General features: G+C 55.9%; 14 protein-coding genes across 14 annotated transcripts; 6 read left to right on the forward strand and 8 right to left on the reverse strand.

The window, feature by feature from the left end:
• Positions 1–79: 79 nt before the first annotated feature.
• On the forward strand, positions 80–948 carry L969DRAFT_18446 (uncharacterized protein; the record flags this gene model as incomplete). The annotated part of the gene is made up of 2 exons (XM_014711285.1): positions 80–178; positions 241–948. The coding sequence occupies 2 exons, from the start codon at positions 80–82 to the stop codon at positions 946–948; spliced, it is 807 nt and encodes a 268-aa protein (XP_014566771.1).
• An 89-nt stretch (positions 949–1037) lies between these two features.
• On the reverse strand, positions 1038–2189 carry L969DRAFT_95511 (uncharacterized protein; the record flags this gene model as incomplete). The annotated part of the gene is made up of 3 exons (XM_014711517.1): positions 1038–1478; positions 1533–1817; positions 1878–2189. 3 exons carry the CDS (start codon positions 2187–2189, stop codon positions 1038–1040), a joined length of 1038 nt encoding a protein of 345 aa, XP_014567003.1.
• Positions 2190–2329: 140 nt separating this feature from the next.
• On the reverse strand, positions 2330–3052 carry L969DRAFT_50670 (uncharacterized protein; the record flags this gene model as incomplete). The annotated part of the gene is made up of 4 exons (XM_014711518.1): positions 2330–2371; positions 2431–2649; positions 2714–2732; positions 2790–3052. 4 exons carry the CDS (start codon positions 3050–3052, stop codon positions 2330–2332), a joined length of 543 nt encoding a protein of 180 aa, XP_014567004.1.
• A 4018-nt stretch (positions 3053–7070) lies between these two features.
• L969DRAFT_534816 (uncharacterized protein) lies at positions 7071–7985 on the forward strand. The gene is made up of 2 exons (XM_014711519.1): positions 7071–7424; positions 7481–7985. Exons 1-2 carry the CDS (start codon positions 7222–7224, stop codon positions 7917–7919), a joined length of 642 nt encoding a protein of 213 aa, XP_014567005.1. The 5' UTR covers positions 7071–7221; the 3' UTR covers positions 7920–7985.
• Positions 7969–8838, reverse strand: L969DRAFT_24912 (uncharacterized protein; the record flags this gene model as incomplete). Its single annotated transcript, XM_014711298.1, has 2 exons — positions 8481–8838; positions 7969–8412 (listed from the first exon to the last, which is right to left on the reverse strand). Exons 1-2 carry the CDS (start codon positions 8766–8768, stop codon positions 7969–7971), a joined length of 732 nt encoding a protein of 243 aa, XP_014566784.1. The 5' UTR covers positions 8769–8838.
• Positions 8816–9893, forward strand: L969DRAFT_64108 (uncharacterized protein). The gene is made up of 3 exons (XM_014711520.1): positions 8816–9057; positions 9126–9272; positions 9331–9893. The coding sequence occupies exons 1-3, from the start codon at positions 8871–8873 to the stop codon at positions 9459–9461; spliced, it is 465 nt and encodes a 154-aa protein (XP_014567006.1). The 5' UTR covers positions 8816–8870; the 3' UTR covers positions 9462–9893.
• Positions 9473–9927, reverse strand: L969DRAFT_95516 (uncharacterized protein; the record flags this gene model as incomplete). Its single annotated transcript, XM_014711521.1, has 2 exons — positions 9473–9529; positions 9592–9927. The coding sequence occupies 2 exons, from the start codon at positions 9925–9927 to the stop codon at positions 9473–9475; spliced, it is 393 nt and encodes a 130-aa protein (XP_014567007.1).
• A 117-nt stretch (positions 9928–10044) lies between these two features.
• On the forward strand, positions 10045–10870 carry L969DRAFT_51222 (uncharacterized protein; the record flags this gene model as incomplete). Its single annotated transcript, XM_014711522.1, has 2 exons — positions 10045–10126; positions 10203–10870. 2 exons carry the CDS (start codon positions 10045–10047, stop codon positions 10868–10870), a joined length of 750 nt encoding a protein of 249 aa, XP_014567008.1.
• On the reverse strand, positions 10810–13954 carry L969DRAFT_534654 (uncharacterized protein). The gene is made up of 5 exons (XM_014711523.1): positions 12560–13954; positions 11926–12505; positions 11754–11876; positions 11224–11700; positions 10810–11171 (listed from the first exon to the last, which is right to left on the reverse strand). The coding sequence occupies exons 1-5, from the start codon at positions 13761–13763 to the stop codon at positions 10922–10924; spliced, it is 2634 nt and encodes an 877-aa protein (XP_014567009.1). The 5' UTR covers positions 13764–13954; the 3' UTR covers positions 10810–10921.
• L969DRAFT_95519 (uncharacterized protein) lies at positions 13851–14836 on the forward strand (the record flags this gene model as incomplete). Its single annotated transcript, XM_014711524.1, has 5 exons — positions 13851–14106; positions 14159–14217; positions 14270–14391; positions 14439–14683; positions 14733–14836. The coding sequence occupies 5 exons, from the start codon at positions 13851–13853 to the stop codon at positions 14834–14836; spliced, it is 786 nt and encodes a 261-aa protein (XP_014567010.1).
• L969DRAFT_24916 (uncharacterized protein) lies at positions 14690–17664 on the reverse strand. The gene is made up of 8 exons (XM_014711299.1): positions 17387–17664; positions 17029–17333; positions 16907–16980; positions 16754–16852; positions 16389–16699; positions 16225–16340; positions 15764–16172; positions 14690–15710 (listed from the first exon to the last, which is right to left on the reverse strand). Exons 1-8 carry the CDS (start codon positions 17604–17606, stop codon positions 14854–14856), a joined length of 2391 nt encoding a protein of 796 aa, XP_014566785.1. The 5' UTR covers positions 17607–17664; the 3' UTR covers positions 14690–14853.
• Positions 17665–18105: 441 nt separating this feature from the next.
• L969DRAFT_51318 (uncharacterized protein) lies at positions 18106–18711 on the reverse strand (the record flags this gene model as incomplete). The annotated part of the gene is made up of 3 exons (XM_014711525.1): positions 18106–18255; positions 18314–18537; positions 18609–18711. 3 exons carry the CDS (start codon positions 18709–18711, stop codon positions 18106–18108), a joined length of 477 nt encoding a protein of 158 aa, XP_014567011.1.
• A 97-nt stretch (positions 18712–18808) lies between these two features.
• L969DRAFT_76596 (uncharacterized protein) lies at positions 18809–23997 on the forward strand. Its single transcript, XM_014711526.1, has 10 exons — positions 18809–21148; positions 21206–21915; positions 22134–22370; positions 22431–22534; positions 22584–22738; positions 22788–22959; positions 23011–23127; positions 23182–23373; positions 23427–23602; positions 23652–23997. The coding sequence occupies exons 1-10, from the start codon at positions 19041–19043 to the stop codon at positions 23662–23664; spliced, it is 3984 nt and encodes a 1327-aa protein (XP_014567012.1). The 5' UTR covers positions 18809–19040; the 3' UTR covers positions 23665–23997.
• L969DRAFT_534728 (uncharacterized protein) lies at positions 23434–25349 on the reverse strand. The gene is made up of 7 exons (XM_014711527.1): positions 24820–25349; positions 24631–24760; positions 24456–24575; positions 24218–24406; positions 23927–24166; positions 23650–23872; positions 23434–23582 (listed from the first exon to the last, which is right to left on the reverse strand). The coding sequence occupies exons 1-6, from the start codon at positions 25168–25170 to the stop codon at positions 23733–23735; spliced, it is 1170 nt and encodes a 389-aa protein (XP_014567013.1). The 5' UTR covers positions 25171–25349; the 3' UTR covers positions 23434–23582; positions 23650–23732.
• Positions 25350–25352: the final 3 nt, after the last annotated feature.

Below are 25352 nucleotides of genomic sequence, written 5' to 3' on the forward strand. Positions count from 1 at the left end.
CGCCAGTCCAGTCAGAACGTCTCGATAGTATTGCAGGCACTCCGGGTGCTCTCACTTGCGACACACTCCACTCGCACACATGTCGACCAATAGCTCCTTTCCCGGGATCAACAATAGCACGCTCCCTAATCAGCTGCCAGGCAATGGCAATGGCCTCTCTGCAGCCGTGTACTATGGTGTATGTCCCGCTATGTCCGCCGCCGCCAGATCATTTCTGACTCTGACATCGTACATAAACAGGCCGTCGCCGTCGCTGTCTTTGTCATCGCCGCCATCACCATCGCATCGAGGATAATCTACGCGCGTAAAGTGCGCGCTCGAACGAGGCGGGACATCAACCTCGAGCGGATAGACCAATCACGACGTGGCGAAGCAGACGGTCTGCCTACCTATCGCGAGACGACACACAACCTCGCAGGCACCCAGCCCCTACCGGCCACAGGCGTCGATGCCAACGCACACGTACTCGCAGAGGATGTCGATGTCAACGGCAACCCGGTCTCGCCCGCCGCGCAGCACTCGCACTTTCATTTCCACTTCCCCAGTCTACCTGCCGCCCTACACATCCGGCCCAGACTCAACAGGCACGCTACAGACGTCAGCGATGCACGATCTGTGCACAACGCTCCTCCAGCCTATGCGGGACCCGACGCGCCCAAGTACGAGGAAGGCGAACGCCCTGCCGTGCCAAGCTCGGGTCACACGGACACGACGACACCCAGCGGCGCACGTGCGGACGATCTCGAGATGGGCGAGATGACGCAACCGAGTTTGCCCCCCGCGATCGACATTGCCATCACACCGCCTGCCGAGCCAGACAGTGCATACACTGCCGCGCTTGATCATGCCACACTGGGATCAGAGCCAGCCTTTGTGGAGCCTTTCTTACATCCAGAGGAACTACGACGCAACCAGCGGGATATAGCAGCAAGAGGCCGATCGAGCTAATGCAAGCGTTGATGGTAGCAATGCGTATTTTGTTGTGTATGTATGTTTCTTGCATGTTATTCACGACCGAGAGCGTATAGTACAACACATCACGACGCGGGCTCGGCTGAAGCAGTGGCAGGTGCCGGAGTGGGTGCAGGCGCAGCGGGCGCTGCCACCTCTTTGCTGTCTGCTGACTCTGGTGCTTGGGCGTTTGCATTTGCGCCGGGACTCAACGAAGGCGTCGAGGCAAGCTGCCAGGCGGGAATGCCTGGAGGTCGGGAGGTCAGACCTGCAAAGGAAGAGGAGGCAGTGCCGGGGACAGAGGCGCTATTGCCGGTGGCATAGCCGAATCTGTTGCCTGCAAAGGGCATACCGGGCGAGCTAGCGGGTACAGAGGGTAGCGAACCAGGTTCGCTGGCCGAGGGTGCTGCTTCTGAGCCGGAGACTGCGCCTGGCCGCCGGGCGATGAGGAGTGACTTGAGTGATTTGAGCTCCTGTTGCAGATCTGTCAGAGCGGTACTCTGAGCATCCTTGTTCTTCTCGAGCATCTGCGAATGGCCATATCAGTACAACCTGGATGAGCGGTCGGTGCAGTGACTGACGCGGGGGATCATATCCTTGATGGCGTCAATCTCGTCTCTGATCTGCCTCATGTCATCCTCTCGCTCTTCCTCTTTCTCCTTGATGGCCTTGACCGCGACAGTGACTTCCTTGACGGTCACATCCAGCTTTGCAGATTGTTCGTCAAAGGCCGACTTGAGCGCTTCGGTGTCCGCTTCGAGCGAGGACAGAACAGCAGCGGCTTCATCGTATTTTGCAGTCAGTGCATCCTGTGCCTCTGTGAGCGCAGACGAGGTCGGCGGCTGTAATGCCGGGAACAGGTACTTCTGTTCGCACGCTGTTTGTTCAGACCATGTCTGACAAGAGGGCCCAGGTACGTCGCTTACCCTCGCCAGGGCAATAGTGAGATAGCCGACCGAACCGCCAATGACGGTCATGATGAACCAGTCCCGCCAATCTCGGCCCTGATCTTGTGGGATGACACTCATCTGACCGTACCGCGGCTGGCTAGCATAAGCGTTGTTCGATGAGGGACCGGCATAGCCAGTAGCATTGGCTTGTCGCATGGCTTCATCGATCTCGCTCTGAGTGAGTCCCTTGGCGGTGAGGAAGGAGATCCTGTTGGCTATCGGTGATTGTGCGACGCTAGGATCCCTCAGGAAGGAGACGGCAGACTGTACGAGCTCTGCTCTCGACATCCTGTGTGGAGCCTGCTGGCCTGCTAGGCGAAAGACGCGTGTGCTCGTTCGACACGCGAGGCAAGTTGACTACACGTCATCTCATTGACTCATCCCCACAGCAGCACGAGACAGAGAGCACGATGCAGAGGATCACAAGCTCATTCCTCTTCTTCGTCTTCTCCCTCGCTCGGCGTCCTCGCCTGTCGACGACCGCCTCGTGAGCTTCGGGCCTGAGTGCCACGGAAGGAGTGAGACCTACTGCATACTGAGCATCGGTCGTGCCGGACAGCTCTTGTACGAGCCCGCCGTAGGGGTATGTACGAGCAGCGATGGGTCGAGGTGACATGCTGTAGTAGATCAGCGTGCCAAAAGACGCGAATCCGGCGACGGCGATGGCGAATGCTCTGAGAGCATAGGGACCTGGTGTCGAATGGACATCAGGTCCCCACATGGACAGCGTCTCGTCAGACTGGTGTCGCTGCGGATCGCAAGAGCATGAGCGCTGGTGCTGTGAGCCAAGATTACACGTGACCGAGACTCACCGTTTCGCCAAAGTTGACCCTGCGCACGAGCCATGGCGTCAGCTACAGTTCCCCTGACGAACAAGGGCGAGCGCACCGTTCTTGTGGGTCCCACCAGCCATAGGGTTTCCTCCACTGCCTGCTCGTTCCCTTGAATTGAGGGTATCCCAGTCCGGCGAGCTGAGGGTCATTCTCGACTTCTTCAGACGTCGGTACGATCATCGGCGGCCCTTGCGCATCTTGCTTCTCCGCGTTCTCGATGGAATGCTGTAGCACGGAGCCTCGGGCAGCGTAGGTTCGTCTGAGTTGCGGTATCGCTCGGCCTGTCCAACTTGCTCGCGTCGCCAGTCGCAACGACATGTCTCCTGTCGAGCCTGAGGACGAATGCGCTTGGTCAGCAGAGCGGAGAGACAGCAGTCTGACTGGCAACTGACTGCGGCAGGCTGCTGCACAAGTCGGAGCGAGTGAGCGGCACGCAGGAAATCAAATAGCCCCAACATACGCGCCTTCTCCTCACAGATTCAAGTGACGATCGCCCACTGCCAGTGCAAGTCAGAGTGAGGCAAAGATGGGGTCAGTCATCCGGCTCATCGTGCTGCGTCGCCAGTCTGAGCACTGCCTTTGCCTGACAGGGTTCCCAAGTTCTTCCGATGGGTCTCGGAGCGATACCCGATGATCTCACAGCTGATCCAAGAGGGCCAGCAACCCGAGTTCGACAACCTCTACCTCGACATGAACGGCATCATCCACAACTGCTCCCACAAGGATGGCGGAGATGTCCACCATCGGGTGACCGAAGAGCAGATGTTCCTCGCCATCTTCACCTACATCGAACTCCTCTTTAGCAAGATCAGACCCAAGCAGACCTTTTGTCCGTCTCGCAGCATCCTCGAGCTCAGCCGTATGCTCATTCACTGCTTTCCCGGGTGACAGTCATGGCCATCGACGGCGTAGCACCGCGTGCAAAGATGAACCAGCAACGGTCGAGACGATTCAGAACAGCCAAGGAGGCCAAAGAGGCTCGCGATGCCGCCATCCGCAAAGGAGAAGAACTTCCCAAGGAGGATCCCTTCGACAGCAATGCCATCACGCCAGGCACGCCCTTCATGACCCGTCTGTCTGCCCAGCTACGCTACTTTGTCAACAAGAAAGTATCAGAGGATGCCGATTGGCAGGGCATCCAAGTCATCCTCAGCGGCCACGAAGTCCCCGGAGAGGGCGAGCACAAGATTATGCAGTTCATCCGCCATTCCAAAGCTCAGCCGGGATACAACCCCAACGTCAGACATTGTCTGTACGGCCTGGACGCCGATCTCATCATGCTTGGCTTGCTCAGTCACGATCCTCACTTCTGTCTCCTGCGAGAAGAGGTCGTCTTCGGCAAGGCACGCAAGACCTCTCAGAGTCTAGAGACCAAGAATTTTTACCTGCTCCATCTTTCGCTCTTTCGAGAATATCTCGATCTAGAATTCCAGTCACTCGCCGCCGATCCAACGCTAGGGTTCCAATACGACCTCGAACGTATCATCGATGACTTTATATTGCTTGCCATCTTTGTCGGTAACGATTTCTTGCCGCATCTTCCGGGACTACACATCAACGAAGGCGCGCTCACGCTCCTGTTCGAGATCTACAAGCGCGTCTTGCCCAAAGCGGGCGGCTACATCAACGAACACGGTCAGCTCAACACGCACCGCTTATCTCTCATCCTCGAAGAGCTACAATCTTTCGAGAGCGATAACTTTGAGAAAGAATACGCAGACAGCAATTGGTTCAAAGGCAAGCAACAGAACTACATCGAAGCCATGGAGCAGGCTCGCGCAAGATCCAAGCTCGTCCTGACCAAGGAGCAACGCACGCTCTTCAGAAAAGTCAAAACTTGGCTCCTTTCCCATCTCGATGCACCCACAAGCGATGCAGTCATGACGCTGCCTGCAAAATATCCTGCACGAGATAGAAGGTTTCTGTCAGATCTTGCGAACGAATTAAGGCTCTTCATCACCTTTGACGAGTTTGACGAGGACGACAAGCCCGTCATAGCGCTTCGTTTCGACGAAGAAATGCTCAGCCTAGCAGCAGCAGACGGTTCGGTTTCATCCAAGCTCGCAGCTACACATCTCGACGATGACGCTGACGATCCCGCGTGGCAAGACGAGGAGGCATCATCCTCTCCGCACGAAGACGACGAATGGAAGGAGGCCATCTCACGCATCCTTGCCAAGTACGACAAAGCACAGACGTTGCCCGACTTCAACGAAGCAGACTTTGAGGACTCTTACGCTCAGAAACTTGAGCAGAAAATGTCTGCGTGGAAGACCGACTACTACAGAGTCTGTTGCGTACTGTCGATGTCATAGGATAGCGCTGACATTTGTGCCACAGGACAAATTGGAATTTGAATTCACAGACAAGCCAGCTTTACATCAGCTTGCATTCCGATATATCGAAGGGCTACAATGGGTCCTGCATTACTATTACGACGGCGTAGCCTCTTGGGGCTGGTTCTATGACTATCACTATGCCCCGAAGATTTCAGGCAAGCAACCTGTGCAACTGTCAGCTCACGGGCGCTGACGTGACATTCTTACAGATCTACAGAACGTAGATCACATGGAGTTTGTCTTTGATCTCGGCCGACCTTTCAAGCCATTCGAGCAGCTCATGGGCGTCTTGCCCGATCTCAGCGCAACCATTCTGCCGGAAGCTTACAGAGACTTGCTCACCAGCCCGGAATCGCCCATCAAGGACTTCTACCCCCGTGATTTCAAGCTAGACTTGAATGGCAAGAAGCAAGATTGGGAAGCAGTGGTCAAGATTCCCTTTATCGACCAAGCGAGGCTGTTGCACGCGATGGAAGGTCGGAGTGCGCGCTTGACGCCAGACGAGCAGCAAAGGAACACCTGGGGCGATAGCTACATCTTCACTTACGATGCTGCACACTTTGCTACCTACCCGAGCTCGTTGCCGGGTTTTTTCCCCGATTTACAGAATTGTCAGACAAAGATGCTGCCGTACCACCTGCCGACAGTGGAGCACCTTGACTTTGTCAAGGGTCTTTGCGAAGGCGCTCTGATTGGCAAAGACGCCGTGGCTGGCTTTCCATCTTTACATACGGTGCAATTCACCGCGCAACTAGGCTATCACTCCGTCAACGTATTCCAATTCGACTCAAAGAATGAATCTATCGTCGTCACGCTAGATGATGCGATAGAAGATGGCAAGCCGGAAGAGATTGCGCAACAGCTCATTGGACAGCGCATATACGTCGGCTGGCCTTATCTACGCGAAGCACTCGTCGTCGCCATCTCGAATGACTTATTCCGCTATGAGGCATCGCCCGTCGCGCCTGGCAGAATCGATAGTATTCCTCATCGGCCTGAACTCATCCGAGGCTGGCGCAAGGCAGCTGATCGCATCGAAGAGACGTACTCTAAGCGTTTTGGTGTCATCATCGGGGGCGTCGAGACGCTCGTTCATGTCAAGCTTCTCAAGGGTCTGAAGCGACTCGACGATGGCGCACTCATCAAGGAATGGGAGGTCAACGAGAACGAGCAGGCCCTGCAGACGATCGTACAGGACGTCTCTTCTGTCGATGCGCGATATCTAGAACAAGCCGCGGCGCCGATAAACGTCGACTTCCCCGAAAACACGAATATCTTTTTCCTTGGCGTTGGCGAGTACGGCGCCCCTGCCAAGGTCGTCGGCCACGAGGGCAATACGGCTGCAATCCAGACGTTCACTTGCGCGCTGGATGCGAAGGAGCGCGAGATCTTCCGCAGTCTTTACCAGTCTCTGCCACAGGCCAATTACCTGCCTTCCCCGGCGGTATCTCGTCGGCTCAAGATGTCTGCTTTAACGCTGTCAAAGTTAACATCATCGCTACTGCTCGCATACAAAGAGCAGAAAATCAATGCTGGTCTCAATCTGAAGTTCGAAGCAAAAGCGCAGAAAGTTCTGGGCTATACGCGCCGAAATGATTTTGGATGGGAGTACAGCAGCCGTGCACTCAAACTCTTGACCTCATATAAGGCCAAATTTCCGGAGATCGTGCAAGCGCTCGATGGCAACAAGCACGATATACAGAGCTTGAGCGATATCTATCCTGCGCAAATGCTCGAAGCCAAGGCAAAGGAGATCAAAGCCTGGACCACTGAGCATACGCAGGACTTTGAGCGCGTTCCTTTGAATGCCGATCAATTGGAAAAGGTCAGTTTCTTGACGTGTTGAGCGTTTTTGAGGGCGCTAACGATGCAGGCTGACAGGCGCAAGTGCAAATACTCGAAGCGAAAGCGGACGAGCTGCAGAATCTGCGCAGCCAAACCGAGTTCAAGCGTAAAGTCTTCCGTGGACTGCCGCGCAGCAGCTTGCTCCGACCTTCTCATACTGGCACACGCCTGCAGAAGCAGACGTTTACGACCGGCGATCGCATCATCTTTGTGAGTGATATCGGTCACGTCCCTCTCGCAGCAAAGGGCACTGTCGTCGGCGTCCAAGTCAAATTGATCGATATTGTCGTCGACGTACCCTTCATGGGTGGCCATACGCTCAATGGACGGTGCTCAGAATACAGAGGACTTTCTGTAGAGCCCACGACCGTCCTCAACTTGACGCAGCAACAGTTTGCTGTCTCGACAAGGCCAACGCAGCCTGCTCAACCTGCCCGCGCACCCACGACTGCTCAGCGAAGTGCTCGCGACAATTTCTACACGCCTGCGCAGCGTGGAGCAGCAAGGTGAGATCATTACTGGTAGAGTCTGGTAAACCACGCTGATACACGCAGCTACAGAGGCGCATCGGTATCCGTCATGACACGAGGCACGTCAGTACGTGGTGGCAGGGGTCGAGGCGACTTCTCTGGCAACTACCAGGCTGCAGCACGACAAGAGTCCAGCCAGGCTTACTTGCCAGTACAGAATCCACTCGAAGCAGCTCTGGGTATTGCACGCCAGCCAGCAGCACAAGCATACAACTCCGTGCCACCTCCAGCTGCGTTGTCACACCCCAACGGCAGGGGAGGTCACCCTGCACGCGGAGGTGCGCCTCGAGGCAGAGGTCACACGAACGGCGGACCTCAGCAAATCATCAATCGACAAGCGCCGCCGGTCAGTCCCGCCCGACGTGGCAGGCCTTCTGGCCACGGACACGGCGCCAGGGGCAGCACAAGAGGCAGGTCAGACGCGAGTCAGTTCCGGTCTCCACCTGCTTCTGTGGCGAGCTGAGAAGCTAGCCGAGCTGCACATGAAGCTGCGAGTGGTAATGCATTATCTGCTGGCGCTCTATTGTTCGCTATCGAGCACAACGCCGACTTGAGCGGGTCTCAGCAGACGACCTTTGATGGTCCAGCCCTTTCTCTGACACTCTAGTACTGTGCCCGGCTGCTTGCCAGGCACGGGAGCCTGATACATCGCCTCGTGAAAGTTGGGGTCGAATTTCTCGCCTGTCGGATCAAATTGCTCGACGCCGACCCTCCTGAGTGCCTTTTCGAGTTCTGTCTGGGTGAGCGAGACGCCCGTGTAGAGATCCACGAGCTCTGCCGAGTTGGCCTTGTCTGTCCGCTTGGCTTCGGGCACAGACTTGAGAGCGAGGGAGAGGATGTCGTAAGTATTGGCGACGAGATCGGTGGCGAGCTTCTGGACGGCAAAGTCTCTCGCCGCTGCCTTTTCTCGTGTCGTGATCTTTTGCAAGTTCTCATAGTCTGCCAGTGAGCGCAAGAGGGAGTCCTACGTGCGGCCATCGCATGAGCTCTGCGCGCGCGCAAACAGGAGCTCGATCAAGGGGACAAGCCTACCTTGAGTCGTGCGATCTCTTTGTCCTTTTCTACAGACGCCAACGCCTCAGGTGAAGCTTGTGCAGCGTCGCTCGCTCGCTGAGCCTTTGCATCGTCTGGCTTGGCGCTGACGGAAGGATCCTGCTGTTCCGAAGCGGTCGAAGTCGATTGACATCGTCTTGACGTCAGGAGATCTTGCTGCCATGTCGGTCTGGTCTGAGCGTGTTGCTGGTACGCTAGACTTGGCCTGATCAGAGGTCGCTGTGTGCTCCTTGCTGCGAGCTGAGCTATCCTCGTGACTCGCTTCATGTCTGCCCTGTCGTCTGTCGTCTGTCGCTCGCAGTCAGGTCGGCCGACGTCGAGACGAGATCGACTTCAAAATATAAATTTTGTCAGAGAGAGTGGTCAAGAATGTCTGCACCCGCCTTGCCAGGGCAGGACAGGAGCAGCACGAACCAATTCATGATCGCACTGAGATCGATCAGACCGAGGGAGGATCTCACTCGACTGCTGCAACATCCTTGCGCCCGCAATGCACTCTTGATCGGCATTGGCGGCGGCACGGCAGTAGGTGCCATCCGGTTCTTAGGCTCGCAACGTTTGTTCTCCACTCGCCCTCAGGTAGCCTTGGCGTTTGACTGACGCTGAGCAAACAAAACGGTGAAGGAGTGTGGTCATCGACAAATTGGGCAGTGGCCACCTTTGGCTTTGCCAGCCTGACATCCTGGGAAACTTGCAATCGATCTAGAAAGGCAGAAGGCCAGCGGATACAAGCTGCTCGAGAGGCATTCAAGCATGCATCAAAGGGCAAGAGTGCGTCACCCCTTTCGCTTTCGAGCTCCGCTCCATGCTGATGCCTTTGTTTGAGCAGAATGGGCTGCGACAACGACTTCTGGCGCTGGCGTAGGCAAGACTGAGACGCCTGTGGTTGCGGGCGAGAGTGCGGCCCAAGTTGATGGCCAGGGCGAGACTGCCGACAGAGTCGACTATGGTCTGCGATGATCTGCCGAAACTCAATAGGTCGACTGCCAGATCTCCTTGGACCAGCCTTCGACGAGCGCAGGGTCATCCTGTCGTCACAAGAGCATCAGTGCCAGCTCATCATCGATTGACTCAAGCGGGGCCGATCTACCTTGTACTGGGCTTGAAAGGCAGTGAAGCCGCCGCGAAGGACGAGGATGTCCTGATCGCTCTTGCTATCTGTAGCCTCACGAGCAGCAGCATACCGACGCGCACAGCTCGGTCCTCTCTGTTGTGACAATGCACAATGCACGATGACGACAGGCACGTCCTTGAGCTTCTTCACCAGTTTGTCCACGTCACTCTCAAAGGAACCCGAGGGTGAATGGATACATCCAGTGATGTGACCGCCGATGTAATCTGAATCGCGCACATCGATGATCGCTGTCTTTGTGTCGCTCTTGAGGAGCTCTGCTGCCTCTGCCGGGCTCGTGAACCGGTACGACATAGCCGTCGAGGCGTCGCTATCACAGCTTTCGGACGTCTCTCCAGACGCCACCTCGGTATTTTGTTCTTTCCGCTGCGGGATTTGTTCTTCGGTGCTCGACCCACTGGCTCAATGGCGATGGGTTGGCAAGACGAGGTCCTGTCGAGCCTGAAGGAGCGAGACAGGGGTGAGAAGGCGCTTGCAAAGTTGATCGAGCACAGTGAGTCGTTGCCCTGGCCAGCATGCAGCCCCTCCTCCTCCTCCACGCGTGCGCTGACCAAGACGCCGCAAATCAGACCAGAGATGGATCCAGCAAGCACTCGCCTGCAAGGACAGACATGCCAGTCTGCTCCGGTCTGCCAATCTCGGTCCTACCGTCGTCTCTCACGCGGTGCCCATCGTGGGACAAAGGACGACATCCATGTCGAGCAATGCCAGCAGTGGCGGGCAATCCCATGAAGAGGGCGCCATCTCAAAGGCTTACACTGCCTCGCTCGAGAATCAGATCGCCACCTTGCGCGAGGAACTGTCGTCACTGTACAAGATACAGTCCCAGAACGCTCAGCGACTGCTCACCCTCACCGAGAACTTGCGCGAGAAAGAGGATACAGGCAAAGAGGCAGAAGAGAGAGTGAGGACGCTCAAGGCCGACGGAGATCGACTGAAGCGCAAGGCAGAAGAAGCCCGCGGCGTCACGAAGGAGCGCGAGAAGAACATCCAGTTCTTGCAAGATGAGCTCGCCACATTGCAACTCGAGTACAGTCAGCTCGAGAAACGCAATGACGCCCTGAGTAGAGACAACGCTGCTCTGCTCAAGCGATGGCTCGACAAGATGAACGATGAAGCCAATGCTGCCAATGCTCGCTTTCTCGAAGAAGTCAATCGCAAAGAATCTCACGATACCCAAGCCATCTCACCCAAGCCGCAGACCGCTCAACCGCAACCGCAAGAGGCCGCCGTCTGACGGCCATCAGCATTCCCAGATAGCAACAAGGGTCCTCTGCATGTCATCATGTCATGTAGCAAGCTGTTGTACAGCATCATCATCTGTCAGTTCCACCATCTTCTGCCCTAAGCCTTCTGCATGATCCGTCGAACTCGGCTTCAGCTTGCTGCTGTTGGGCACAGGCGTACGTGACCCTGCAGCGACAAGCGGCGACGAGAAGCCCGGCTTGCGAGAGGCGCGCTTGGGTTGTCGCGCATTAAACGCTTGCACTGGACCTCGATCGACTTTGGCAACGGTAAAAGTACCCTGGCTGCCCGCCCTGCACGCTTCTGCATCAGCATAGCTCTGTGCCGAGCTTTCGAACAGCCTACCAAGAGACATTGTCGGCGTTGTAGGCATATTCGCCCGTCCATCTGAGTATGGCTTCCGGGCTCCCGTTGTTGCGGTCGCTGATGACAAAGTCTGCGCTGACAAACGGCTTGAGCGAGACGATCTGAGCACCATCCTTGAGTTCCAAAAAGCGGAGCTTGAGCGTGTCGTTGAGCTCTGCCGAGAAAATGTAGTTGTTCACAAGCTGCAGACGAATGAGCCTGACCCCGCCCGGCAGAAAATCAGAGGAACGTACGATGACATCGGCTCTCTGCAATATGTCCGAGATGCGCAGTTGGCCACCTTCGATGCTGGGATCTTCTATCAGGTCATTCTGTCGAATGTCGGCCTTGTAGGTCTTGATCTGGCCTGCCCGCAGACCCCACATGGGAATCCGTCGAAGTGCTTCCTCAACATTGCCTTTTGCCAATCTGGCCGTATTCTCCACATATTCGAAGCCATATGCATCACAGCCCGTCCTGCTCGGCGGCGTCACTTGAGCCGAGGCATATCAGTGAACGCTTGAACGTACGAGATGGCAGACTGGATGAGCGTATTGCCGACACCCGAACCTAGATCGACAAAGACCTGACCAGGTCCCAAATCCGTTACAGCAAAGATGTCACGGAGAACGGGTGCATGAAGTTCTCCATAGCTGTGACCGAATGTCAGCTTGATTCGAAGTTGAGGCGTCGAGATCGTACGTATACGACGAAAAGCCGAGCGCTCTCCGTAGGGTATGTGATTCTGGCCCGACTCTTCGCTCGTAGCACTGATCGCTGATCTTACAGCAAAGCTCGTACTCTACACCTTGCATGCCCATGATCTGCTTGCGAAGATGTCCGTCCTGCTTGAGCTCCACAAGCGCTCGATTGTACTCTCCGATGAGCCCGAGCAAAGCCGGTCCATCACGTCGCTCTTCCGCATTGCGGAGCTTCTCTGCGAAACTCTCGCGACGAGGCAGGATCGTCTCTGTCTCGAGAGCATCTGACAAAGGCGGAGGAGTCTCTGATCTGCTCACAAGTTCGACACTATCACCGATTCGCACCGGCTCGATATAGAAGGCGTCGACAGCTTGGTCGGGAGTCAGGTAGTATTTGAGCACCAACTCGATAACTTCGACAAGATCGACGAGCGGTGAGTACTCCTCACCGTCACGCTTAGGTGGCACGAGCACAAACTCTTCGCTTGCTCCTCGTGCAGGGTATTCTAGTCTGACGACAGGCCGCTCGGCACCGAACCAGCTGAAAACGGGTGCCCTCGGATTCTGTGGGTCTTGCAGATCTGCGACCGACATGTGGCATGAGCGACGCTCAAGCTTGGTCAAGGCTGGCTCACTTTGGGTATATAGATGGGAGTGACTATCGACGAGTCGCTTGCTGTGCCACAAGTCGGCATCGATCGAGCAGTAGTCCTCGAGCGCAGCTACGGGTCGTTTGACGAGTATGCCAGGCGTCGCGCTACGCCTTGCAGCTTCATCATCGGAGGGGTGGGCAGATGTCAGCGGGGTTCTTGCTCTGCTTGCCGGTGTCGTTGTCGTCAGCACGTCGTCGTCAAAGTCTGAGCCCGGTCGCCCCCAGAACGCGCGAGCCCGCTTTCGAGGGGCAGGTCTGCTGGAAAAGCCCGATCGGAACGAATTTGTCGACATGGCAGAACTAGCAATCGAGCTCGTTGGGCTACAGCTTCGCCGAAGAGATGCAGCCAGCTTGCTCCTTCCCCTGATGGCAGTGTCGACCGCTGAATCATCATCATCATAATCATTGCGGTCATTCGCGCTATTGAATGGCTTCCGTCGGCCTTTCTTGCGACTTGCCACTTTTGCTATGCCATGGCTGGCTTTCCTGCTCGCTGATATCTTGTGCGGCTTAAGCGATCCCATAGAGCTTGCCGTCGTGCTCGCCGACACAGGCTTTGCGACTGCTGTGACCACGACTGGACTTGTTGTGTGGACGACCGGCGATGGTGACTTTTTGCGAATTGTGAGTTGCTCCAGCGTCTCGGCATCAAGTACAGGCACCGACGCGCTTGCGACTAACTTCATCTGTGCCTTCTGCTTAAGCGGGAGGTGTGCAGTCAGCGTGACGGGCACCCTGGAGGGCGCCTGTCTCGCTCTCGAGGCCGCTTTTGCTCGATCGCAGACGTTCGTGAAGGCGTCCTTGAGTTGGATCCCCTCTCTGACGGCGAAGTAATCATACTGAAGCCGTTCGAGCTCGGTCAGACCTCGCTTGCGACCCGTCTTGCTCGTCAAAGTGATGACGGGCTCGATTTGGACACTCTGCTCGAGCCTCGACCGTTGAGCGAGGCCCGTCGACGCGTGATCGATCGAGTCCATGCGGCTCGCATCTTGTACACAGGCCGTACTCGCCGGCACTACTCCTACCCGCGCCTCGGCAGCCTGCTCTGTACTCGGCAACGACGCGACAAGACCGCTGTTGGCGTTTTGCTGTGCTGGCGTCCAGGCAGTCTTTGCCCAGCTGCGCGTGCCCAAGAAGCCGTGCTCTTGCGCATCTTGCTCACTGAGCAGTAGCTTGCTGAGCTGCATGCGATAGCGACCTGGTGCGGAAGAGGGAGGCTCCGTCACGGTCGATGTCGATGATAAAACGCGCTTACGAGCTGAGTTTACGCGCGGATGACGACAAGCTCACTGCAGCAGACCATGCCATTCTTTCGTGGCTCGCCGGCTTCGTTCGATCAGTCGACACTACTCCTGCCAGCTGTGTCAATCGGCAATGTGCCTCAGCTAGCGACAGATCTACTCATCCATTCGCATGCCCTCCAAAAGATAGGAACGCTCTCTGCGAGAGATCTCGTCCCTGTCCTGGGCTCTGCCGACTATCTGCCCACTGCGGCTGCACCCAGGCGAGGCTTGGCAACAGCGCTCGAGGGTAGGCTTGACGCTCTCTGGAAGCACAGCTGACTGATGGTCAGATATGACAGTCTATGCCACGGCAGATCACTCTCTCGTTACCCTCCAGCAGCGCTCGCCAGTCCTCAAGGTACGGCCTGCCGTGGATGACCAGTAGCAAAAGCGCTGAGCATAGATTGCAGTCGAGGAAAGAGCACTTTGTGTATGAGCTGTGCGATTGGATTGTGGCATCACGCTTCAAACGGGTCGTCATCCTGTCCAGCCTGAGTGCAGGCGCGCGGCGAGACGCAGAGCTTGCCTCACAGTCAGTAGCTCACTGAGCAACGGCAACAAGCTCACAGACCTCTGCAGAGCCTCGCCGTTCCGCTACTTCAGCCTCACATCGTCCTCAGCAGCATTGACACTTCAAGCGCTCTGCGCGAGGATACCGTCTCGCGATGCAGCGATACCCCTTCTCCCTTCGGCTGGGCTCACACGAAGGTATCTAGAAGCGCTCAAAGCAGTCGAGACGGCCGCAATATTGCTCTATGTTGCCGAAGGCGACAATCGTGGCGACGCTTGCGCAATGGCCGAGATGACCTCTGTGGTTCTTCAGAGTGAGTCCCCTTTGCATTGGATGTAATATTCGCTGACACGAGTATCCAGAACTCGAGGTCTTGCCGCTCGGTACGCCAGAATGGCAAGAGCCAAAGAGCTGGCATAGGGGTTTGTACGGAACAGAAGCGATACCGGACGGGTTGTTCGGCTGAGAAAGGCATGCATCGATCTAGGCAACATACGAATACGTGTTCCGACTTCCCTCGACACGTTCCATGTACTCTCGCTCGATGAGAGAATCGATGGCCTTCTTGATCTCTTGCGTTTCCACCTTGAAGCGATCCTTGAGCTCGTTGACGACATCCATGATGAGCTCTGCGTGCTTGATCGTCTTGCGAGATTTCATCAAGCGTACGATACAGAGTTGCAAATGCGATTGTCGATCCAAGAAGACCCGCGTCGTCGTCGACTGGTTCTCCTCTGCAGTCTCCTTCATCTGGATCTGGTTGATCTTGATCCGGTAGTGGTCGTCCTTGAAAGCCTCGTTGAAAGCGAACTGATCGCCTGCATTGACGTCTTTGCCTTTTGGGAACTTGACCAGTACTCTAGACTTGCCGCATGCCAGTGATTGCAATACCCGTGCAGCTTCTTTCTTCTCTAGTCCGGTACGCGAGACGAGCTCCTCGTACGATAGCTTCGCTGCGCTTGCGACCTCGTTGAACTGCAACAGGACGATAGCCTGGAACAGACTGACGAGCAGCTCGCGCTTGCCACACTGTGGGAAGGTGGCCGTGAGAGTACACTGATCGAGGGAATGCTGCCAGCTCAGCGTGCGTCCACCATGTTTGCCGGCGTAAAACTGCTTGAAGATATCGAGCAAGTGCGCCATCCTTCCGTCAATTCTGACAGGCGCAGCCAGGAAGGAGGGCCAATTGCCTGAAGTGAGTACGTTGACGGATAGTTCGAGGTCGCCTTTCGACCGTCCTTGTTGCTCGCCGTGCATCTTCCAGGCCTTCATGAGATCTGATGAGATGTCGATATCGCGAGCCATCGTTTCCAAACTTGCCGTGAAGCCAGCACCACAATCTGTACGACCGACATGAGCTCACGCAGACGATTCAGCTCATCAGAGGGCTTACGATTCTTGAGCTTCGCTAAGAGGCTCTTTTCGATGTCAGACGATGCACTCCGATTGAGCAGCAAACGCTTGGCAAAGTCGCGCTTGTAAAAGGCTTCGAAGATATCCTTGCCTTGCGTGAATCGGAAGATATCGAGCACTTGGTCGAACTGCTCCTCGAGCGAATCATCACTGGCTGCTTTCGAGCCGGATCGCATCTTTGCATCGATGAATTTAGCAATCATCTCTGCAGGCTTGTTCTGACGTTTATTGACAAATTCCTCAAAGCCGTCTCTTGCCGCTTGCGAGAAGCGAAGATCGGAGGTAAAGGGGCCGGCGACAATATCGTTGATGCGTGTGCGGAAGCCGAGCAGGCGCGTGATCATCCCTTCGTCTTGTTCGGGATCAGATAGGGTCGCAAAGCCAGCGGACTGGATGTCGAGTCAGCATCTGCACAAGTTCGAAAGAGAAGGTTTTGCTCACTTTGATGTAGGCGAGCCAGGCAGCTCTGAGGGTGTCGAGTCCTCGCACACGCACAGCTATGCTGTAAAGTGTGCCTAGGCTGACAGTGTCATTGGCCTCGATCAGAGTAGCCAGGCCTATGGTCACTTTCAGCGAGAGCTCGTTATCGCGCAGAGAGGACGCACCGTTAGCAATGAGAGCATCGAGATGGTCGCGCAGAACGACTTCCTCGATAATGGCGACCATCTGAGCCTTGAGCTCCGATCCGACAACATTGTCTGCACGATCTTGTTCGGCATCCAGGATGAGAACAGCCTTGGCAAGATAAGCAGCAGGCGAGAGTTGGGCGATGGCACCTGCAGCCTGCTCCCGATAGAACGCGGTACTGCTTTCGAGAAAAGGCATCACGAATGTCGCACGGTGAGCATCTGGACTGTGAGTCTGCAGCAGTGTGATGACGGAGGCAACGAGACGGCGAGAGATCTCTTTGCCAGAGCTGTATCACACCTTTAGATCATCTGGGATACAGGAAAACACAAGGCATGCATACCGCTCGTCGTTGACGTTATCGATGAGGGAGCGCTGCAGTGCTTGTACGATATCCGGATGCTCGAGCACTTGGCGATTGAAAGTCTCTTGTCCGAGTTCCCTAGCAAGGCAGATTCAGTCTGCGCCCCGCAAAAAGCTAGAGAGTGAAGCTGACCACATCCACAGCAAGCCTGGCTGATCAGCCAGGTAGGCGCGGTCGAGATAGAGAAACAAGTCTCGAAGCAGTGTCTGTAGTCGCGTCAGCTCGTGCAATGCGTCAACCCCGATCAAGCGCACGATTGTGCCGAGATATTCCTTCCATCGTGATTCGAATGAAGTGAGCCAGGAAGGACCATCGTGCGATTGTGCGGCTTGGATGTCTTCAATGGAAGCCTTGCGGAGGTCGCCAGCTGCTCGTTCGATCTCTATCCTCAATCGATCGTACAGTGTCTGGCAGGCCTCTGGACCCGTCGAGACGAGCCCACGACAAAGCTGGTAGAGGGATTGCAGCGATTCGCTTGTCACCTGTCGATTGAGAATGGCACGAGCAGCCTGAACGAGCCTCGAAATCGCTCGCTGATAGAACGCATTATCCGGTCGGGCTGAACGTCAAAGCAGCTTCAGCCAAGGTAGTCGAGCTCACGATTTGACTGACATTGGCTAGTATTGAGCCGAATGCGTTGTCCCGAGGCATCATCGCTCCGAATGGGTAGATCTTTGGCTCTCGGGGCCAATGACCAAGTGGGTTCCTGTGAGCGAGTCGGTCGAAAGATGATGCGTCTGGGCATAGCGCCGAGTGCTGTGAGTTTGCTCGAAGGCGCGCCTGCTTCGACTGACGTGCTCGATGGCGCTCTGGGACGCTTGAGCACGTCCATCAAAGCCAACGATAGGCAGCTACTCAGGCGATCGTGTCGTCGACAGTGACGCGCGCGAGATTTTGCTCGTTCGGCGCTCTGCTGACTCGTCGAAGGGGCTACTTCATAGCAAGGTAAGCCATCTCTGCGGGCTCGCAACGCAAGCAGCACCTCTCATTCGTCAGACGTGGCAATGACGAACAACTCAAATCGATTAGTCTTTCCGCAGAGCGTCTCGCAAGAGCGCTCGTTGAAGACGAACAAAAACACTGAAACACCTGAGCCCTCATCCTTTCCTCTCGCTCATCCCCACAGAATTAGTGCCGAAGCAGATCACTGACCTGGAAAGAGCTTGTGCAGGCCTCACCGACGCAAATCCACCTGTTCACTCAGATTTTGCGCCTTAGGGGTCGCTTCATTGTTGTATCATTCTGGAAGATCCGTTGACTCTGTCCCGCATTCCTGAAGCCTCGATATCGCTTCCTCATCTCATATTGTGCTCGAGACGCAGGGCGGAGCGTCACGAAGGAGCAGAGGCGCAATCGCGATGTTGACTCTGCTGTGCGTCCGTGCCAGACTGAATGCAATGGCATAAAAGGACATCAAGGCAAAGGCTGTAATCGTCCTGGCTCAACCCGCATGATCGCCATGCCTGTGTCCCTCCTTTGAGCTGCAAATCCCGTAGGAGTCAGTCTCTCGTCCGCCCTAGCCGCGCGAGGGTGACATACTTGAGATAGTGATTCTTTTCGGTCGCCCATGACAAGGTGCTGTAGACTGCACGCAGCGTCGCACCTCAGGTCAGCACTACGTGACAGCCCTGAATGAGTGAAGCGCGTGCCTGCGATGCCTGCGAGGGTCGGCCAGAAAGCGTATCGCCTGATCCGTCCTACGCCGGAGAAGAGCGCATGTGTCACTGCACCTCTCATGGGTGCCTGCCTATAGGGTGAGATACCTGTGCCAACCCAAGCGCGGAATTTAGCCAGAGTTGAGGAGGCCACCCTTGAGGGCAAAGGAGGAAATGACCATATTGGATGACGCCCTTCTGCTTCATCTTGGCCTCGCCCCAGTAGCTCAGATAGCTCTTGCCCGTGGGCATGCCCGACTGCACAATCGCTGTCGAGTGCATCTCGACGACGGTTGGCCGAATCGACTCGAGAGAGAGTTTGGCGATGCAATGAAGGCCAAAAGCTCGAGGTTTTGTCTGAATTTTATCGATTTTGTCAGAGTCGGCCGAAACGTCCGAAACGGTCGTCAGCGTCCAGAGGAGGTGGACATCCTGTCTGGCCTCCTGCAGGCAGAGATCATCCTGTCACGGCCCCACAAGCCCCCGGTCCTGGTGATAGAGCTGCTGATCAATCCAGCTGTACAGCCTTGTCGCTAGGCACTCGTCAAATAGCAACGACCCCAGTTGGCCAGCTCTGTACAGACAGCCGGCGGTAAGCTTGGCCAGATACGATGTACACACCCGATCCAGGCGATGGTGTCCAGCGGCCCCGAGGAGGACGTGCGTGCGATACATGTCGGAAGAAGAAGATCCGCTGCGATGGAGGCTCGCTGGACGATCCTTGCTCGAACTGTCGAACGGCTCGACGTGATTGCACGTTTGACGAGAACGCAAAGAAGCGGAATCCACCCAAAGGCTACGTCGAACAGCTCGAGAGACGTCTCGAGACCATGGAGACCTTCCTCGCCTCGCTCAATCTCACCCTACCTCCCGGCACAGAGGGCGTCATGACCGCCGATCAATCAGACAGCTCTTTCCAACCGCCAGATGCGAGCGCCTCTCCGACCGACAGCTCGACCGTCTACGATGACCGTCCAGAGGGCATCATCCTCGCCCCCTTCTCAGCGCCAGAATACGTCCAAGGAACGGAAGCGCCTACACAATTTTCAGTCGCGTCGACCGGCCGAAGCTTCATCACCTTTGGACCCGATGAAGCTTCGAATACGCTCATAGGCCAAGAACTCGATGCATCACTGGCGAACGATATCGATCAGATGAGTCTCGAGGCCGGTCGCTACATAGGTCGCAGTTCGGGCCTGACTTTGGCCCATACCATCACGTCATATACTCGCACCAATGGCGTTTCTGGCTCCGGCACGAACGGCTTAGCGAGCTCGTCGAATACCTCATCACCCGTTGGACCGGCACCCTATCAGGCTGATCGCGCTTGGGGTAGCATCAGAGACAAGGACGACATCTGCTATGTTCGCCATGAGCGTCAATCTGTTTCCCCTGTCGCAGGTACCTCGAAATCTGTCGTCAAAGCCGAGAACCAGTGCTTCCATGAGCGTCGAATGGAGGCAGAATCGCGCACGGGCATCAAGCTCAACCCCTTGCCCGATGACGATCTCGTCGAAACACTGATCGCTCTCTTCTTTGACAAGATTGCTCCCACTTACCCCGTCGTGCACAAGCCGTCCTTCATGTCGGACTACAACAAGAAGAAGCACGACGCCCATCCTGCATTCAGAGGCCTGCTCTTCTCCGTCCTAGCTATCGCTTCTCGCTTCTCTGACGATCCCCGTGTGCTCGACGAGACCGGATCCGGCCTCAAATCGAAGCTAGAAGGTCCGCCCTCTGGCGAGGCGCGAGGCTACATGTACTGGTTTGCGGCCTGGCGGCTCCAGACACCCGTCTCCTCTGCTGCATCACTTTACGATCTCCAGAGTCTCTGCCTCTCTTGTCTCTACCTCATGGGAGCCAGCACGCCCATCTCGGCTTGGCTCGCGCTCGGTATGGCCATAAGACGCGCTCAGGATCTCGGCTGTCACCGTCAGCGAAATCAGATATGGCGAACGAGCTTGTTGCGCGATCAACTCAGAAAGAGAGTTTGGTGGACGCTCTACTCGCTCGATCGAAAGCTATCGGCCGGTCTCGGCAGACCGCTAGCGATCCAAGATGAGGATGTCGATCTTGACTTGCCACTCGAGGTAGACGACGAAACGCTAGCTGACCTGAACACGGCGCGCACGGCAGAGGAAGTACCTGCCATGCCTTCGACCAAGCCAAACTTGATCATGGGCTTCAACTGTCACGTCAGACTCGCAAAGATCCTCGGCAAGGCCCTGCGGACGATATACGCAATCAAGCGTGACGATGTCAGACGCGACAAGCTGCCTCTTTGGGAGCAACGCACTGCAGCCGAGCTCGATTCGGCGCTCAATCAATGGCTCGAGCAGCTACCTGCCCATCTCAAATGGAACGCAGAGGATCCCCACCCTCAGTATGGCGTGCAATCAGCAGAATGTCTCATGTCGTACTACGAAGTCCAAATTCTCGTCCACAGAGACTTTCTCACACCGGAACAGCAGAGCATGCTTGGATTTCCCTCGCTTGCAATCTGCACCAATGCCGCACGTTCGCTCTCGCATCTGCTCGCAGGCGTCAAGCGTGCTGGTCTGCTTGACATGCTTTGGCTTAATGCACCCCTCGCGAGCATCTCTGCCGCTCTCATCTTGCTCGTCAATCACCTCGGTCATGCCAACGTGCGCACCCTTTCGTCCTCATCCGTTCAGGACGTGCAGAAATGTCTCGACGTGCTCTCCGACCTTAGCGAAAGGTCAGCGGATCCTCAGCTCAGAGAGTTAGGAACTTACCACGGTACGGACTGTTGCAGGAGCGCCATAGCGCAGCGTTGCTATCTCGGACTCGTCAGGTTGCGCGATGCCGGATTCACAGCAGCGAAAGCCGCTTCCGTCGATCAAACTCTCAAACGGACCCGCCAACCCTCCGTTGCCGACTTCAGAGGCGCGCAGGCTGGATCAAGCGGGTTTGAGCCACAGCAGAAGCGGGATCGTCCAGATTTTGCGACTTCGCCTACTGACGTCGTCGCGCCTCCCTTGCCATTTAACACGCAGCAACTCAGTCTCGACGCCTTCAACGGCGATCCTTCGTTCGCTGTAGTTCCGGATATCTTCAACGGAGTGAATGCCGATGGCTTTGGAGGAGGACTAGCCCCTGCCGATTTCAACCAGTTCTTGGGCATGGCAGCGCTCAATTCTCCCCCGGTGCAGATGCCTTATCAGAGCTATCGCGCTGGGTCTTATCCAGCTGTCTCGCCGCTAGCGTCAAGATCAGGCGCATACGGTATGCCGCTTTCAGGCGAGACACCTTACCAAGTGCAGCCAAGCGGCGACCAATCATCCTGGCCACCTGCAAACTTTGCACCTGGAGAGTTGGATCTCATGGCGGTCTGGCCGGGTCCAATGGCAACGCCCGCCTACGCTGCTTACTCGCCTGACTACTTTATGAACATGGGCGTGTCTGGCAATGACACGACACCTTCACCGGCTAGCAGCAGTCATGTGGCTGGCTCGACAGCCAAACGTGCACCCTGAACGCTTGCACAGCATGGCGCATCGTAGATATAGAAATACCAGATCAGTGTAGATGTTGTCAGTGCATATGTACAGAGCGAAATCACATCAGTCGCCTTTGCCACGTTGACGTTGACTTCGCGCTTCGAACTGATTTCGAGACTACGCCAGCCAGGCTAAGGAATTCCTCTCATTTCGCTTTCTAGACGCCTCGTTCGACACCGCCAGCTGCTGAAGTGGGCGTTATGGTGTCTGACCAAGCAGTGACTCGCATCGGCGCAGTCTCCGTGCAAGGCAGAGTGACGGACGAAGACGACGCCCCGGCTTCCCCATCCTCTGCGACCACTTTCGCGCTGAATGGCTCGCACGCCCAAGCCGGCAACGGTCCCAACAATGAAGACAATGACGAGGACGACGAAGAAGCTGAAGAGCATGAGGCAGATATCCAAGACACAGACGACGCAGGTATGTACAGTGAATTCGAGCCTATGCCCTCAGAGCTCATGGCACGTATCCTCGACACAGATCCGTTCTCTGATGTGCCTGAAGATACGCCGGAGCTCGAACTCACCCACGCTCGATTGCGCAACATCGGCTCGCTCCGGCTGAAACGATTTGCCTCGCTGACTGTGAGCCTGACTAAACGCGCTAGAAGTACGTACTGATGTCGTTGCGCAGAGGTTATGCCTGCGACAGAACCTCATACCCTCTCTCGTGAGCAAAGATGGCGAGCCAGCACAGCCGTTGTCCGCTCTGCCAAAGCTCGAGGATCTGGACTTGTACGACAATCGCATCGCGCGACTTGAAGGCTTGGACGGCCTCACTCACCTCACGTAAGGTTTCATTCGATGTCCTACGTCTATCGCTCAAGGTGTGGGTCAGCTCGCTTGACCTATCGTTCAATTTGATAAGAGAGATACCGGAAGGAGTGTTCAAGGATTGCAAGGCGCTGTCGACGGTCTACTTCATCCAGAATAAGATCGGCAAGATACAGCATCTAGAGGATCTCAAACCGACCCTTACCAGCCTAGAGCTCGGCGGCAACAGATTGCGAGTATGTCAGCCCCATCCGAGGAGACCGTGAGCTGATCAAGTCGTTCGACAGAAACTCGAAGGACTAGATCAGCTCACACAGCTTACCGAGCTCTGGCTGGGCAAGAACAAGATACCGAAGCTAGAGAACCTAAGCACGCTCAGCCATCTCAAAATCTTGAGCATACAGGTAACTCGACAGAGTTGAGGGATCTGGCTGAGCTCATTCAGCGTCGTCTTGTAGAGCAACCGCCTGACTCGCATAGAAGGCTTGGAGATGCTGCAGAGTCTCGAAGAGCTCTACATCAGTCACAACGGCCTGACAACGCTGGCCGGTCTGGAGAAGAATACGAGCTTGAAGACGTTGGATGTAGCAGGCAACCGTTTGACTGACATCGGCACGGTCAAGCTGTTGACTAATCTCGAAGAGCTATGGGTAGCTTTGTCTCTTGCTGAGCCAGTCTGCATGTTGACCGACCAGATTGACAGGCTAATGACAACAAGCTTGCGGACTTTCAAGCACTCGAAGAAGTTCTATCTGCGTCGGTTCATCCTGCGCTCGATACGGTCTATTTCGAAGGGAATCCATTCCAACGGACGCTCGGTACGACCTACAGGCGCAAGCTCATGCTCATGCTTCCTCACCTGAAACAACTCGACGCTACGTAAGCATGATCGAGACAGTTCACGAGCCGTGTTGATTTGTCCATACAGTTTCACATCTTGAGTTCTCTGTAAGCACAACAGGATGCACGTTGATACACTACATGCGAAAATGCTTGACGATGGGCTCAGCTAGCTCACATCCATCTTGGCGCCAGAATCGGACAGCTCGTGCAGACTTGCGCGCACGGCTTGGATCTTAGACAGCATGACACCGCATGCTTCCTCCAGCAGATCCTCGGGCTCATACTGTCCCGTCGATTCGACATTATCTGCTCTCAGAGCTTCAGCTTTGGCAAGGCATAAGAGCGAGGAATTGTACGGACAGATGAAATGGTCTCGTACGCGGCCGAGTGAGACGTAGCCTTCGAATTCGGGGTGACGAAGAACTTCCCGGCTCACTGTATCCCTCCGAGGATCGTCAACGCTGCAGCATTTGGTCCCGTCTAGATCTCTCTTGATGCCAATGACGCCCGGCTGGAAACAGCTCTTGAACTTCTCGCACAGATGTTCCGGGATGGGCTTGAGTATTCTGATATGCGGCATGAGTCTATACGATGCCGTTGCTGCAGCCGGACTATCAGCTTCTGCAGTCACAGCAAAAGCGTGCTACTGACCGACGGGAGACCATTTTGCATGCGTCTTGCCATTGCCTTTGTTGCAATGGAGCTCGACAGAGATAGTCTGACCTGGTCTGAGCTTGGCCAGGAGGATATCATCTTGCACCGGTCGAGGTCGCGTCGCGTCTGTATCGAACATGCTCTCTTGGGCTCCCTGTGGCTTCCATTCGAGTTTGCCAGAAAAGACTGTCTCGTGCATTAGCGGCTGAAGCGGGTATGCAGCTGGACTGAGCACCATTGGAATCTATGTAGAGCTCGTCCGGGTCCTTTTCATCTGGGTCGTGACCCGGTCTGTGCTCGCATTTCGCAAGAAGGGAGAAGACGACGGTATTGAGATCGGTCGGCCCTTCATCCGCTGCTCCGCGCCATGTCAGTTGTAGCAGCAGAACGGGGCCGAGAACAATACTGACGAGTTTTGAAATCGATCTGACGAGGATTGATCTTGAGTGGTACGAGACCGAGTCGTTGGGAGAGTACTTCGTCTTGTACAATGGACGTATTATTGAACACGAACACGGTCTCTATCGCGACTGTGGGTACCTGCAAAGAAGATCCCATCGTGAGAATAGACCAGAAAGCGCAAATCAGTGTCCACTCGCCTCTGCAATCATGATGCGTCGCAGAGCATTCGCAATCGCCGCGTCGATGCCAATAATGTCAAATTCGATCTCTGACGGCGAGAGCGAGAGGATGCTGATGCCAAGCTGCGCCTTGAAAGCTTCCGCATTCCACCCTTGATCCTCCACGCCAGCGGTCGCATTGGGCATATCTTCACTGGCAACCTGGAGAGCCAGCAGCAGTCCGTGAGCCAGACGGACGTGAGACAAGGGCGTCGAATGACTTGCATTCGTGACACGTTCGGGACCCAAGTGAACGAGGGGCTCGACACGAGCTGTCGGCTGGCCTTCAGAGGCCTGTGGCTTTGGCTTCGAGCGAGTGCTCCGACTCATTGTCGATACAGCCTTTCTTGCGCTGAGTGAGACGTCAAGGTGGCGCTGCGGGCAGGACGAGCGTTGCCGTCACGGAGAGCGTTCGCAAGCGTCTGTGTGTACGATCGAGAGCACGGGGAACAAGTCGGTGAGTCGGAGACTGTCGAGCGCCGAGTTGCCCAACTTTTGAGAATCGCGCCGCG

Source organism: Mixia osmundae, assembly GCF_000708205.1.
Source record: "Mixia osmundae IAM 14324 unplaced genomic scaffold scaffold_7, whole genome shotgun sequence".
Taxonomy (NCBI): domain Eukaryota; kingdom Fungi; phylum Basidiomycota; class Mixiomycetes; order Mixiales; family Mixiaceae; genus Mixia; species Mixia osmundae.

Excerpts from the sequence above, each read along its gene's own strand:
- L969DRAFT_534816 (XM_014711519.1), top strand. The coding sequence starts at position 7,222 with ATGGGTGGCCATACGCTCAATGGACGGTGCTCAGAATACAGAGGACTT. Across the intron at positions 7,425-7,480 it reads GCGCAGCGTGGAGCAGCAAG|GCGCATCGGTATCCGTCATG; the intron begins GTGAGATCATTA and ends GCAGCTACAGAG.
- L969DRAFT_76596 (XM_014711526.1), top strand. The coding sequence starts at position 19,041 with ATGTACACACCCGATCCAGGCGATGGTGTCCAGCGGCCCCGAGGAGGA. Across the intron at positions 21,916-22,133 it reads GGCTGGCTCGACAGCCAAAC|CTGCTGAAGTGGGCGTTATG; the intron begins GTGCACCCTGAA and ends CGACACCGCCAG. Across the intron at positions 22,535-22,583 it reads AACGATTTGCCTCGCTGACT|AGGTTATGCCTGCGACAGAA; the intron begins GTGAGCCTGACT and ends GTCGTTGCGCAG.
- L969DRAFT_24916 (XM_014711299.1), bottom strand. The coding sequence starts at position 17,606 with ATGGACGTGCTCAAGCGTCCCAGAGCGCCATCGAGCACGTCAGTCGAA. Across the intron at positions 16,853-16,906 it reads CCAGGCTTGCTGTGGATGTG|GGAACTCGGACAAGAGACTT; the intron begins GTCAGCTTCACT and ends CTGCCTTGCTAG. Across the intron at positions 15,711-15,763 it reads CTTAGCGAAGCTCAAGAATC|ATTGTGGTGCTGGCTTCACG; the intron begins GTAAGCCCTCTG and ends TCGGTCGTACAG.
- L969DRAFT_534654 (XM_014711523.1), bottom strand. The coding sequence starts at position 13,763 with ATGCAGCTCAGCAAGCTACTGCTCAGTGAGCAAGATGCGCAAGAGCAC. Across the intron at positions 11,877-11,925 it reads CTCGGCTTTTCGTCGTATAC|CTATGGAGAACTTCATGCAC; the intron begins GTACGATCTCGA and ends ATTCGGTCACAG. Across the intron at positions 11,701-11,753 it reads CTCATCCAGTCTGCCATCTC|GACGGGCTGTGATGCATATG; the intron begins GTACGTTCAAGC and ends GCCGCCGAGCAG.
- L969DRAFT_534728 (XM_014711527.1), bottom strand. The coding sequence starts at position 25,170 with ATGAGTCGGAGCACTCGCTCGAAGCCAAAGCCACAGGCCTCTGAAGGC. Across the intron at positions 24,761-24,819 it reads GACGCATCATGATTGCAGAG|GTACCCACAGTCGCGATAGA; the intron begins GCGAGTGGACAC and ends TCTTCTTTGCAG. Across the intron at positions 24,407-24,455 it reads GCTCTACATAGATTCCAATG|TCTTTTCTGGCAAACTCGAA; the intron begins GTGCTCAGTCCA and ends TGCACGAGACAG.
- L969DRAFT_64108 (XM_014711520.1), top strand. The coding sequence starts at position 8,871 with ATGTCTGCACCCGCCTTGCCAGGGCAGGACAGGAGCAGCACGAACCAA. Across the intron at positions 9,058-9,125 it reads CCGGTTCTTAGGCTCGCAAC|GAGTGTGGTCATCGACAAAT; the intron begins GTTTGTTCTCCA and ends AAAACGGTGAAG. Across the intron at positions 9,273-9,330 it reads GCATGCATCAAAGGGCAAGA|AATGGGCTGCGACAACGACT; the intron begins GTGCGTCACCCC and ends TTGTTTGAGCAG.